At 37.0% G+C, this 14,843-nt stretch overlaps 1 protein-coding gene across 2 annotated transcripts; it reads left to right on the plus strand.

Annotated features, from left to right (window-relative positions):
• LOC18770234 (transcriptional activator DEMETER) lies at positions 1,858-14,843 on the plus strand. Of its 2 annotated transcripts, none has more exons than XM_020567848.1 (20): positions 1,858-2,305; positions 3,072-3,900; positions 4,383-6,242; positions 6,337-6,693; positions 7,873-7,963; positions 8,062-9,484; positions 9,614-9,693; positions 9,841-9,925; positions 10,018-10,109; positions 10,184-10,252; positions 10,382-10,418; positions 10,501-10,583; positions 10,898-11,395; positions 11,740-11,776; positions 11,867-11,924; positions 12,215-12,354; positions 12,432-12,497; positions 12,759-12,873; positions 12,962-13,000; positions 14,377-14,843. In XM_020567848.1, exons 2-20 carry the CDS (start codon positions 3,165-3,167, stop codon positions 14,490-14,492), a joined length of 5,982 nt encoding a protein of 1,993 aa, XP_020423437.1. In that variant the 5' UTR covers positions 1,858-2,305; positions 3,072-3,164; the 3' UTR covers positions 14,493-14,843. The 2 variants fall into 2 exon arrangements, with proteins under 2 accessions (XP_020423437.1, XP_007203210.2); XM_007203148.2 differs by having other exon boundaries at positions 2,961-3,900; positions 14,377-14,837.

The following is a 14,843-nucleotide window of genomic DNA, read 5'->3' on the forward strand; positions in this document are numbered from 1 at the left end:
ATTATTCAAATAGATAATATCATAGCACACGTTATAAATGGTAATTTGCTTTTTGTGCAGGATACAAAATGATATACATTCTAAGATTATCAATTTCTATTATCTAGTAAGACATATAAGATAAGTATTTTAAAAATGCAATAATTAATTGTGTTTTGAAAACTATTTCTATGTATAAAATGAATTTTATACCACCAAATCATGTGAGACCAAAAAAAAAAAAAAACACGTTAGAAATGGTAATTTTCTTTTTGTGTAGGATACAAAAGGATATACATTCTAAGATTATCGATTCCTATTATCTGGCAGACATATAAGATAAGTATTTTAAAAATGCAATAATTAATTGTGTTTTGAAAACTATTTCTATGTATAAAATGAATTTTATACCACCAAATCATGTGAGGCCCAAAAAAACACACGTTATAAATGGTAATTTGCTTTTTGTGTAGGATACAAAACGATATACATTCTAAGATTATCAATTTCTATTATCCGGCAAGACATATAAGATAAGTATTTTTAAAATGCAATCATGAAGTATTTTTAGAAAACTATTTCTATATATAAAATGAACTTCATACCACCAAATCATGTGAGACCCAAAAAAAATATAATTGTCGGAACAAGATATAACTGTAATAAATTAAGCATATACAAAAACAATACTACCACTAATAACACAAGTCATCGTTCTTCGATGTTAGTTTGACGTAACAGTGTTTTATTTGTTTATAACACTTGTAACTTTTAATTTAATTTAATTTTTCTTATCAACATTTGATCAATATGACTAAAATTTGGTAAAACTTTTGGATAATTTAGTATTATATTTTTTCTTTCCAGAAGGTCCTCTAGTACACTTGATGATGCAAAAAGCTAAAATGATAACTATGGTTACATTACAGCCAACCACCACTTTAGGCCCACTTTTTCATTCAAGGCAATGTACTATGTTGAAGCAACAAACTACCAAAAGCTTTGTAAATTCACCAACCATAGGGAGTGTGCCCACTTTCTATAATTCAAGAGGTGCCCAAACCAACTCTTACTTATTTTTTGGGGAACTCACTGACCCATGAGTCATGCAACTCCAAATCTAAGTTTGACAATTGGACCAGTGAGCTGAGCTGCATGTGCTCAAATAAATTTTACCATTTTTGTAAGGATTTTCAGTTGTTATAACCCGAACTATGACCTAATCGAATTTAATCCGAACTCGAGTTTTAAATTATGTTAGAAGGTTTTCTAAAGATAAGAATTAGAAACCGTTTGATCTCAAAAGCTAGCTACCTCCGGAAGTAGGGCGTAGGGGGCTACCACTTTATTAAAGTTGAAATAGAAGAATTGATGAATTTCAAAACTGAAGTTAAGAGTAAATAGAATTAAAATCTGGAAACAGTCAAAATCTTCCCAGGACCCAAACACGCAGCATTAATTTCCAACCTGGTCCCCAACAATTATGCACAAAAATGAAAGCTAACCTTAACATTAAAATTTCAGAATTTCTAAATTTAAATTTAAATTAAATAATTAATTGCTGCCAATTGTGTTCATTTCATTTGCGTGTGTGTGTATATATATATATATATATATTCCAGAATTAAATCAGGTTGAGAAACCAATGAAAATTAAAGAAAAAAAGAATTAAAATAAATTTTCGTATATTCATTGCCAAAGCCAATGGCCGGTTGTAAATGTAAGCCTGTAACTGAAACACACAGTGACTTTTGCGAAATGCGAGATGAATGAATGAGAGTGAAGAAGAAGACGACGACGACGAAGACGAAGACGAAGACTTCTTCAGAACCCGTGGGTGGGTTAGCTGGAGCTTATTCTTTCTTTCTTTTGCTGTTTTGACAATACTAACCCTTTTCAATTCTTCCTCTGTGCCTTGCTTCATTTTTCGTTTGAGGGTAGTTTTGTCCAAAGAAATAGAGCCAAAGAGAGAGAGAGGGAGGACGGGGTCGACCAAAGCCGAGCTAGCTCTCTAGTGAGAGAGAGAGAGAGAGAGAGGGAGAGAGAGAGAGAGAGAGAGTGATTGAGAGAGAGAGAGAGAGAGAGAGTCTAACAGATTCTCCACCAATCTCAATCTCAATCTCAAGCTCTCAACTTGTGGAGAAGACAAGTTGATGATGGTGAGAAGAAATTGTTTGCTCTGCAAATTCGCTTGTGGGTCTTTCTGTGGAAGGCCTCTGGTGGGGTTGGGGCTCTGAATGGTCACCTACCAAATGATGGAGGAATTGAATGCTTTCACCAATGGCTCACTGGTCTGCAAATGCACTGATAAGGGTCTGAAATGGAGGTAGGTAGGGGGTGACTTAGAGTATTTTTGTTTCTCTCTCTCCCTTCTCACTGATTGTTTTAGGTTCCTTCCTTATCATCAGTTGAGCTCAATTCTCTAGCTAATTGCAATCAGGGCTTGGTTTTGGGTAACAATTTAATTAGGATTTACGAGGGTTTCTTCTTCTTCTTCATCTTTTTTTTTTTTTTCATGTCAATTTCTGGTCACAGCCGGATCGGCGAGCTGAGCTGCCTGCGGTTGAATGCATTTTACCATTTCTGTTGGCCTTTCACTTAACTCATGCATTGACCAAACCCTGTTATTAGTTGTTACATTTCATTTATAGCAGAAGAAGATTCTCTCAAGATATTATTATTTGCTCTCCCATAATCTTTGCCATTAAACCCAAAAGTTAAATAAGTCAATTTACACAGATTCAGAAGATGTTTTTATTTCTCAGTAGTTACTGTGGATATTCCTGCTTTAATTTCGCTTCTATTGTCATTCATGTTTTCCATGTTCTCCAGAGCACAAAATATGGCTGGCCTTTAGTTGTTGAGAAATATCTGCTGTAGATGATTTTGAGCATTAATTACAGAGATGTTATTCTGATTTTTCCTATCTGAAAGGAAATATTTTTTCTTCAATTTACATTAATTTATGCATTACATGTTAGGTCGGAGTTGTCATTGTGAGGAAAGTATTTGTTCGTTTGGGCACGGTGAGTTCTTGCAATGGGGATAATCAACAGAGGGGTTTTCTGATTCCTGTTTTTCCGCTGCTACAGGGAGACCAGAGTGTTACAGTCAGCAATAAAGATTAATGAAACAGAGAAGTGAAAAAGAGACTTAGATAGTTTGTAAATTGTAAGGGCTCAAGGATGAAGTTTGGAGGGGGATTTTTGCTTCCCCAGGATGAGGATTTACGCTTCATGGATTCTTGGGTACCGGCGACTCCGGAGAAGCCAATTCCGTTGAAGCGTCATCCGATTCCGATCCCAGTCAACCCCCTTGGGAACCACCTGCAAGGAGCAAATTGGCAACAAACTGGAATTTCAAGGGAGCATGTACAAATGGGGGCTAGCTACAATGACATGACTCAAACGGTTAGCCCAAATGGACAACTACAGAGAAATGGAGGGTATAATGGTTATGATGGAAGTCTGGCTGAGAAAAATCAAATGATCAATCACGTTGCGTGCTCCTACAGTACAGGCTCCTTCACACAGTTGCTCCGCCCTGACAACGCAAGTTGGAACAATAATCCAATTACCCAACTGCTGCATGATAAGGCAGCTTTTGTTGCCTCTGCAAACAGGAATCTGAGCAGAAGTGTGGACATAGCAGTGAACACACCTTTAATTCCCAAGTTGCATCCTCAATTGGGCAACCAAGGAAACAACTCAGGCTGTTCCTTGCTAACCAACCAAAATTGCAGCAATGGTTCATATTCTTCAAGTTCAGTGATGAGCAGGTCCTTGGTTATGGATTTTCCTTCTCAAGTTGACGCAAGTCAGAGAGATTCCAACTCAGTTCATTGGTTATTTAGCAACCAAAATCACTGCTCAAGTCCAAACCCATTGAGCAATGGTGACAGCTCATCCTTGATATGCCAGGGTAAGTACTTTAACTCGGTTATGATATTTCTATTATATATGCAAATGCAACTAAGATTTTCCATAAAAAAATTGTTCGAAAGAATAAATGTTATTATCTATTCTTCTAAAATTTCATTGATAAAAACTATAGTTTGAGGCAATGATCTGTATGCACTGTAATTTGTTTATGATATATGTCTTCTAATGTGGTTAGTTGCACTTGAAAGCCTAAAACTTTTACCCTTGCACCAAACAACGGCCAAAGTCAATAGATAGATAGCAATAAGCAATGTCTGAAATATTTCAATCTTATTGAATTCATTTGAAAATGATAAATTAATGAAGGTGAAATATTCATCACTTGGGTGTGCCATACTACATTGTAAATTGTCTTGAAATCATACTTAACTCCAAGCGACGGAATATCTTAATGAACATACAATTACAAAAATCCCTTTATTGTTAAAACTACTTGACAGAAAAAATTGCTGTTCTGCACAGATGGTTTCCCTGTACAATTCCTACCAAGCCATGATCTAAACTCCTCTCCAAGAACAGAAGCAGATGCTGCCTCATGTATTGCCAGCCAACACCCATTCACAACAGATCAGGCCAACAATGTGGAGAACAACGAGCTTTTTGCAATACTGAAATCCTTGACAGATGAAAGTGCTAGCGTGGAAAAGGACAAGGAAGTGAAATTAGTTATGTCTATAGGAGATGAAGCAATTCAAAAACATGGTGACGAACTCTTGCAGAACATTGTGGAATCATCATCCGCAGCCATTTCTACACCGTACAAAAAAAACAAAGATTCTGACTGGGAAGGTGACAGAGGGATTGATCTAAACAAGACACCACAGCAGAAACCACCTAAGCGAAGAAAACACAGGCCCAAGGTAATCAGAGAAGGCAAGCCCAAAAGGACTCCAAAGCCTGCAATTCCAAAGAATACAGAATCTAAGGAGAGCCGGCCAGCAAAGAGGAAATATGTAAGAAAGAATGTCCCAAAGGAATCCCCAAGTCAAATGTCAGATGTTACAAGGGAAACAGCAGACCCTAATTCTGGAAAAGCTGCAAAATCATGCAGGAGAGTTCTAGATTTTGGTTTGGAAAGCACCGTGGATGAAAACCAATGCAACACAGTTGGTCAGCAAGAGGAGTTGCAAAAAGGGAACAAGAGAACTATTGATTTGACTTTTGAGACTCAAGGGACGCATATGGGCACTGGAACTAACCAGGTTTTTAAAACAAAGCCATCTGAGCCAATGGGCCTACAGAATGAATTGATGGTAGAAAACCAGATGCCAGGAACTATGAGTAACCCTACCCCTTTCATGAGCCATATTTCAAATAACTATGCATTCCTACCAGAAAGGAAACCATCTGCAGCCCCATTTGCTACAACAAAAGACATGCATATGAAAAATTTGAATGTCACAAGGAGACATGTAGAAAACGATATTTCAGATTTATGCCAGAGAAGATGTAGAGATGGATACATTCCCATCCAGCAACATAGCCATGCTGAAGGAATAGACCAAGATGTCATTCGAGCAAAAACCAACGGTGAAAACCTTCAGAAGACTAAAGATTATATCAACCAGGGCGGCTCACAATCAGTACTAACCGCTCTCTCCCTTCCAAGTGAAGGAAGGGGATCCAAGAGGGATTACTTCCGTACTATTGAACACACACATCTTTCTACCAATCATCCACCTAGTTCATTGTTGTGCCATGATATATTTCAGTTTAATGGCCATCAGAGAAATAGTTGCACTCTCAGCAAAGAATTTTCAGAAAGTCATAAGAAACAGAAATTTGAGAATGGATGTTTGAGTATCCGTGACATGCCTAGAAAATGTACACCAGTTGAGGAGTGTCTGGGAAAAGTTGAAAGAAAGGGGGAAAATAATGTCAAATCAATTGGAAAAGTGATAGAGAGACAGAACAATACCTTATTGAGTTCTTACATTGAAAGTAGCAGAATGATAGAGAGACAGAACAAAGGAATCAACAAGTTTACCAGTGACGGGTACACTCACTCCATTGCTTCTGGGAATAATTTTTTGAATCAGCAGACCTCATCCAAATCACATTCCTGCCAAGGATTCACTCTAGTGCATAGCTTTTCTACCCATTCCACAATTGAAACATGTGACCAGCTTACCTCATCACCTCCCAGAAAATCCTTTCAACCGGGAAATGGGCAGGTATTTCAAACTCGCAAAAATAATATGTCAGCAAAGAGGAAGACCTTGGGATCCAATATATCGAGATCTGTTTCATCAGGTACAGATAAAGTCCAGCAAGAACAGGATGCCTCATATGATTATCAGCAACCTTCTGCAAAAGTGATAGGTACTTTCCATCTTAAGAAACCTCTGAAAAATGAATCATCTCAATAATTACTTTGAACTCCCTTAATGATGGCAACCTCTTTATTTTGATGCAGGGTTTCCAGGAAGAACTAGATGTAGTATACCAGTAGACGTCATCATAAATCAGTTTAATGGTCTGAATCTCAATGGAAGCTGCAGCAAATTTCTAAAGCATGAGCGAAATGCACTTGTCCCATACAAGGGAGATGGTGCAGTTGTTCCCTATGAGAGGTTTATTAAGAAACGTAAGCCACTGCCTAAAGTAGAGCTTGACCCAGAAACAAATAGGATATGGAATCTTTTGATGGGCAAGGAAGGAAGTGGAGGGATTGAAGGAAATCATAAAGAAAAGGAGAAGTATTGGGAAGAGGAAAGAAAGGTTTTCCAAGGACGAGTTGAGTCATTCATTGCACGCATGCACCTTGTTCAAGGTACAATATCTTATATTTTAGTCTTAAATTGGATTGTCATGAACTTACATGTTGTATGTGTTATAACTTTGACATGGCCATCTACACTTTTATGAGCTCTTTAAATAATTTAAATGCAATCTTTTACAAAATAACGAAGCTCTAAACTGGAGAGGGCACTTATCATGATCATCCTGTCCTGCCTGTCCAACTGAGAAACTGAACTGCAAGTTAAGCCACCTAATCTAGTAAGTTAACTGGACCATTTACAGTGTAAGCCCCAGAAAACAAATATTTTTTTTGATAATTTAGATATCTAATCATTATAGAAACAATAGCTTCACTCAAGTTTTTTTCTTCTTCAATGCCATATTAACAAACAGTTATATAGAATTAGGCTGTTATTTTGTAATTGAGTAAATATATAGACAGTACATTAATCAGCTTCAGAAGCATTTCACTTCTGATCTCATTTAGTCCCATCTTAATATATAGTCTGATTGGAAAAGTGATTGATACACGAGCCTTATCATTACCTAAAACATGATTAACTAGGAAGACTTTAAATAAATATATAAAAAAAAAGTTTACAACCCACCCGACAAAAAAAGGTTTAGTTAATTATGTAAAAGACCTGCAGTCTGGCCATGACCAAATTGTTAAACCAGTGAACCATGGCTTATTTGTCCGAGCTGATGTCCAGTATGATTTTGATAACTATGCAGTGAGGTTCTTTCGGGCATGAAATCCGAACACTTGAACAATGACGAGAAATGTGAATGGATACGGATATGGTTAACAAATATATGAGCATCTTAAATTGGAGAACAGTTGCTAGTTTAACCAATTTTTCTGGTTAAACTACCTAATTTAACAGCAATCTGCATCGTCAAACAAGAAAGTGCAGAGTTTTCAATTTGATAGTCAATATCAAAGATGTAAACTCAGCCAAGAAAACTCTAACTTTGACTGCATGAGAAACATATCAACCAGGCCAATCCTATTTTGGCAAAAGGATTTTTTAAGTGTGAAAGTTTGCATGATTTGTAGCTCACTTGATTAGACAACAGTTAACAATATTACTTTTTCTGCTCATGTTCCAGAAAAACATAAATTCATTATAATTTTCTTCAGTTAGTGGATAGGCAGTTAATAGATAACATGCACATAAATCCCGTGATCTAATATTATTCTGCACAGGAGACAGACGTTTTTCAAAATGGAAAGGATCAGTTGTTGACTCGGTGATTGGAGTTTTCCTTACTCAGAATGTTTCAGACCATCTATCAAGGTACATTCACAATTTTAGCATGATTATTCAACCACATTGCACATAAATGAATGTCTTGAAGTGAACAGTATTTGTTTTGGTTCTTTCGCTTTTTGTAGCTCTGCCTTCATGTCTTTGGCAGCCCGATTTCCACCTAAGTCAAGCAATGCTGTCACAAACATATTGGTTGAAGAACCAGAAGTTCAAATGAAAAGTCCAGATGATGCCACCAAATGGCATGAAGAAATATCAAGTCAACCAATCTTTAACCAAATGCCTATGGCACTCAATGAATCTGCAGAAATTCAGAGAGACAGTGAGACCATAGGGACGGAAAGGAGCTTGGTGGAGGCACATAGTCAATGTTTGGAGGAAGAATTTGTATCATCTCAAGATTCTTTCGAATCCTCAGTCACACAAGGCGCTGTAGGAATCAGATCGTACTCGGTTTCCAACTCAGAAGCAGAAGATCCTATCACTGGGTGCCAATCCAACAAGATTCATATGTCCATTTCAACAAATCAACAGATGGAGAAAGTGACCAAGTTTCAGGACTTGTACCATCAAGTAAATGGAAGTTCAATATTATATGATGGATCCAAGAATGGGTATATAGAATGTGGACAGCTAAAGACAAGATCAGACAGAATCGATGATCTCAATGGCATTTCTTCGTTCACAAATCTACTCAATCTTTACAATGAAAAGGTTCAAGTACCAGTTGCTCCTTCCAAGAGCAATCAGTTGCACATGTACCCAGATTTTGGAGAACTAGAGCCATGGAGATTTGCAAATTTCAGTGAGGAAATCAGATCTTCTTGGCCTTCAACTGCTTCCAGGTTCAATGTCAAAAAAGACGAAAAGAACAAAAGCAGAAATGAAGAGCTGTCAGGAAGTGTTGTTAATTCCTCTGTGCAACAGAATATTTTGTGGACTTCTCAAGAAACGCCAATGATGGACCCACATGCATCGTTCAGACAGCAGTCAACAGACCAGCAAAATAATTCTCAACCAAGGTCAAGCAATGGATGCAATCAACCTTCCTACTACAGTCATCAATGTGAGGGGAACCAAAACTTCCAATTAGAAAAAACGTCAGTCAGTGAGCCTGTAAAACATACCGAACCACTTCTGGGAAAGAAAAGTGGTAGCATGCAGCATGTCCAAAATGTCAATGAGCTCAAAAAAAATTCTTGCAGTGTCGTTGATAGTTTCTCTGTAGTGAATAAGCAAATACACATGGAAAATCAGTCAGTTGATTCAAATTTACAGGAGCAATTATATTCCTATGGGCAGTCACATAATGAGGCAAATACAAATATTTCTAAAGGAAGAAAAGGAAGGGCTGGGAGTGATAAAAAGAATGCAGTTGACTGGGACATGTTGAGAAAGCAGGCACAGGCCAATGGTAGGAAAAAGGAAAGAAATAAAGAAACAATGGACTCACTGGACTATGAAGCACTTATAAATGCTAATGTTAAAGATATTTCTGATGCAATCAAGGAGCGAGGGATGAACAACATGCTAGCTGAGCGAATCCAGGTTATCTTCTATTAGCGTTCAGTTGAAAGACCACATGTTTGTTAAGAGCATCATCTTTTGCTTCATGATTACATCACTGAATGGGTTAAGACGTCATTCATGATAACCATTGTTGCAAAATTTTTGTAGGAATTCCTAAACCGACTGGTTAGAGAACATGGAAGCATTGATCTGGAATGGTTAAGAGATGTTCCCCCAGATAAAGCAAAGTAAGCCTTTCCAAATAATTTATTTTCTTCTAAATCGTTATAACTGCCCCGTTTTGCCAGTAACAAGGCTATCCAAATTGGAGAATAATGCACTGCAATGCATCAGCAAGATTTTGTATATAGTTACCACAAATGATTTTTCTGCAGGGATTATCTATTAAGTATACGGGGATTGGGCTTGAAAAGTGTGGAGTGTGTCCGGCTTCTAACGCTTCACCACCTTGCTTTCCCGGTAACAATTGTGTGGCTGCTAATTAGTTACTATGTTATTATTGAGGACATCTTATATTCAATGAAACTATGTTTCTTCTTTGCAACATAAAGGTTGACACAAATGTCGGAAGGATAGCAGTACGACTGGGATGGGTCCCTCTCCAACCACTACCCGAATCTCTTCAGTTACACCTCCTAGAAATGTAAGAATTATGTTTCAATATTTGAATGCTTAACTTTTCCAGCACTTGCAAATGCTAACCATATTCCTTTCTAGGTACCCAATGCTGGAGTCAATTCAAAAGTATCTATGGCCAAGATTATGCAAACTTGATCAACTAACCCTGTAACCTCATGGCTCCCTAAAACCATTCATGTTAATTTGAGAGCATTACTTTCATGTCCTAAGTTCATGCAGAATTTTGATTTTCTTTCAACTTGTGGTTTTACTGATTAGTTGACTATTGAAATACAGCTATGAGCTGCACTACCAGATGATTACATTTGGAAAGGTATGCGTGCCGTTTCATTCGATGCAAAAATTATCTATAATTAATCAAAAAATAAAGTCCTCATGTTTTGATTCATATGCAGGTTTTCTGCACAAAGAGTAAACCGAACTGCAATGCATGTCCAATGAGAGGAGAATGCAGACACTTCGCAAGTGCTTTTGCAAGGTTCGAGCTATAGTCTCTGCAAAATTACATGTATACTGCTGCTACTCTGCAGGCAAATAAACACATAAGCAAGTCATGATGATCTTCAGATATTTCGAAGCATGGGATCCAGGCCTAATTAATTAGCCATCAGCAAGTCTTTAAAGAACTTAGAGTAGTAGATAATTTCATGGAGAACCCATAGTTGTATTAAGTACTGTATGTTTCACTAATCACATGGAGCAATTAAGAGAAATAAAAGAAATACATATTATAATGAAATCTCAGAAAAAAGAAAGTTCCAATAAAACTAATACTAACCATGTCTGCTGCAGTGCACGACTTGCCCTGCCAGGGCCAGAAGAGAAAAGCATTGTGAGTTCAAGTGTTTCAGTTGAGGCCGAGATAAATCCTACTGTAGCTGTCACTCCCATGTCATTGCCTCCACCTGTTTCAATTGCTGAGATAAATCCTACTATAGCTGTCACTCCCATGTCACTGCCTCCACCTGAAAACAACTCACTCCAGAAAGCAAGTACTGAAACTAACAAGTGTGAACCAATCATTGAAGAACCAGCAACGCCAGAACAAGAGTTCACAGAGCTTTCGCAAAGTGACATTGAGGACTTATTCTACGAGGATCCTGACGAGATTCCTACCATCAAACTCAACATGGAAGAGTTCACAGCGACTTTACAAAATTATATGCAAGAAAATATGGAGCTCCAAGAAGGTGACATGTCCAAGGCCTTAGTTTCCTTGAATCGAGAAGCTGCTTCTATCCCTACACCCAAGCTAAAGAATGTCAGTCGACTCCGGACAGAGCACCAAGTGTAAGTGTTGTCTTCCCTTAGTCACAAAACCACATATGCTTGTCTATACACTGGACACAAATTCAGCTAAAGTAGGACCAAATTCTACTTTGAAGGTTCGCAGAATATCTATGATTGGATTAATTTGAACAAAACCATAACATGTCAATCTAAAAACACATCCTGGTGTCTAAATATTGAATTCGCCACCATCAGAATTCTTGTATTGGATTTAAAGAACTTATTGCCTTGGAGCCAGTATGTTCTGAGTTTTGGCATACATACCTATATACAAACATATGTACATGGACATGGCAATAAATTCTCTATGACATACTTATACATCCCATGGTGATATGATGCAGGTATGAACTACCAGATTCACATCCACTCTTGGAAGGGGTAGGTTAAAATATTAAATTAATATTGAAAATATTTTGTGACCCACATGAAGCATTCTTGTTCTCAATTATGCACAATTAAATTTTACAGATGGACAAACGGGAGCCAGATGATCCTAGCCCATACCTTCTTGCTATATGGACACCAGGTACGCTCAAAACAGAACCTTCCTGAAATTGTTTGTCTTATAATAGAATTTCAAATAATCTCCAACAGTAACTAAAATACATGAACTCACAGCACTTAGAGAACTGAGATGCATTGTTGAGAATCTTGAGGGCATGCCATTTTAATGCATTTGATTATATTGACCAAGTTAGAACTCAGAATACGGATAAAGGGATGACCTAGGGCTAGCTAATTTCCTATCAGAGATATGAAGTTTAATTTGATAGATTTTGCTATGTAATAAATTTATTTTGCACCACTGTATACTAGGTGAAACTGCATATTCAATTCAACCACCAGAAAGCAGGTGTGGCTCCCAAGACCAAAACAAAATGTGCAATGAGAAGACATGCTTTTCATGCAATAGCATAAGGGAAGAAAATGCACAAACAGTCAGAGGGACAATTTTGGTGAGGAAAATTAATTGTGATTTTAGTTAGAAGACCACCTGCAGTTGTTTACTGTAAAATTATTCAACTTGCAACAGATACCTTGTAGAACAGCAATGAGAGGGAGCTTTCCACTGAATGGCACATACTTTCAAGTTAATGAGGTAAGTCTTATTCAAAATAATCACCACGAAGTTTATCTACTGTGCAGTCTGGATTAAGTTATTAGCAGCCAAGAAAGTACCCTTTTGTGCAAGTTAGATTAGCCACAATCCTGCACTCATGCAACCCAATTGGTCAAAAAGAGTCTCCAATCTGCCTGCCCTCATGAGAAAAGCTATTAACTACTTCTTCAACTTCTGTAAGCCAGAATGTTAAGAGGCATTAATTTCCAGATTTATAAACAAACTTCTATCACGATGCAGATGTTCGCAGATCATGATTCTAGTCACAGCCCAATTGATGTTCCAAGGGGGTGGATATGGAATTTGCCAAGACGGACCGTATACTTTGGAACTTCTGTATCAACAATTTTCAAGGGTAAGAGAAATCCAGATACTAGGGTTACTACATAATGTTAATAATTAAAGATGTAAAGTTTACTTACAATGAAATACCTGTCTACCAGGTCTATCGACAGAGGGAATTCAATACTGCTTTTGGAGAGGTATGTGATAAACTTCCCGTTCACATTAATTTGTCTGCTTAGTTTGATGATAACTCTTTAGGCACATAGTGCAGAAATAAGATAACACAACATCATGAATTTAACTTCCAACACAAACTACTTAATGTTTGTAATTATATCTTGTTCCAGCGCTTAGTCTAGTAGGTTGATCATTAGAGTGAGTCAAAATGGAAAACCAATGGATTTGATCATTTGAGTAACTAAATAATTTCACCATAACACTGAAATGATTAAGCACCTGTGAAGTTCAGACATGGTGAAAGAGATTGTTAATTACACAATCCTACTGCAAACATTCTGGTCTAATCATGAATATTGTCAGCAGTGGGAATGATGAATGATACTACTTTCCACAATAAGGTAATTACACTTGAAAACAGCATTTAGAAATTAAAATGCACAGCAATAGGCATTGGATATTCCAGAGACCAAGGATTACAGCTGTGTCACGCTCCGCTTGTTTCTACTAATTGAAAAACTACATTATTTACCGTTGTTTATGATCACAATCATCAATAGCTATCATATATCTCTGCATATTTCATGATATTACAAGTTTGGGCTTTCCTCCTATGCACATTAAATGCGCATATGGGCTAATAGCTATTAGATCATTAGATCATTATCCATATGCACAACTGATGCACATGAGGAAGTTTAGTTTAATACATGAATCTATAAGACTAGAGATTATTTATACTACTAGATTATAACTAAAAATGGACTGATTTTTAATTAAAATAAATGTAGATCATAACCTTTAACTCAGTGCCCATTGGTAACCTTGTCATTTTTGGTGTTATTGTTAGAAAGAAAAAGAATACTATTAAAGAACCGATGCCTGTGACTTAGCAGACAACTGACAAAATGACAAACAAACTTATCTGAAAATTTGAAATTTATTTATCTGCTCACTGGGCAGACAAATGTCTCTAAAGCAAAAGGAATAGTTTGAGGCCAACTATCCAGAATGAACTTGTGCCTTTCTTCATACATAAGTCACTCTTTCACAAAACAGTTTACCATTGGACCGCAGCATTTACTGTTAACATTATGTTTCATAAACTTTGATAGTGTAGCTAGGTACACCATTTCCAGTTTGCAGATTACTAATAGTAGTAACTGTTGTAGTTGGCAGAATAGTAATCCTTAAGACGTTTAAATATTCACCAACAGGAATCTAGTGCTACTAACTTGCATTACATACTAACAATTAAGATTGGCAGTACTATGCTTGTTGACCTGTAAATTGTTTTTAGAACTTAGGCAAACTCACGATAGATACTTGTGTTCCACTTGGTTAGGAATTTGGTTCAGTTCCGAATCTATTTGTTGACTTATTGATTTATTGGCAGGATATGTTTGTGTGAGGGGATTTGACCGGAAAACAAGAGCACCACGACCCTTAATTGCCAGATTACACTTTCCTGCAAGTAGGTTGACCAAGACCAAAAATGAGGAGAAAAGATAAAAAATACCATGATGCAGATTAGATATTGATTAGAAATACCGAAGATTACTGACGGTATGAGAAGAAGAGTGACTAACAAATTCTAGCACATTCAATTCAATTATTCTTCCTCTGGCATGAGATTCATTCATTATATGACAGACGGGCAGCAGAAAGCAATTTTCATACACAAAAATGTGAGGTCTCGTGACGAGTTGATTGGTAGTCTGTACATAATTATAATCGCTTCTTTCTATTCTTTCAATAAATGCCCAGAAAGGAATAATCCTTGTAAAACTGTCAATGTCAAAATGCTAAGAATGCTTTGCTTTCATTCATTCTAAACACATCTTAGATGTCCCAGTTTGTCAA

The sequence above is a fragment of the Prunus persica genome, chromosome G7, assembly GCF_000346465.2.
Source record: "Prunus persica cultivar Lovell chromosome G7, Prunus_persica_NCBIv2, whole genome shotgun sequence".
Classification (NCBI taxonomy): domain Eukaryota; kingdom Viridiplantae; phylum Streptophyta; class Magnoliopsida; order Rosales; family Rosaceae; genus Prunus; species Prunus persica.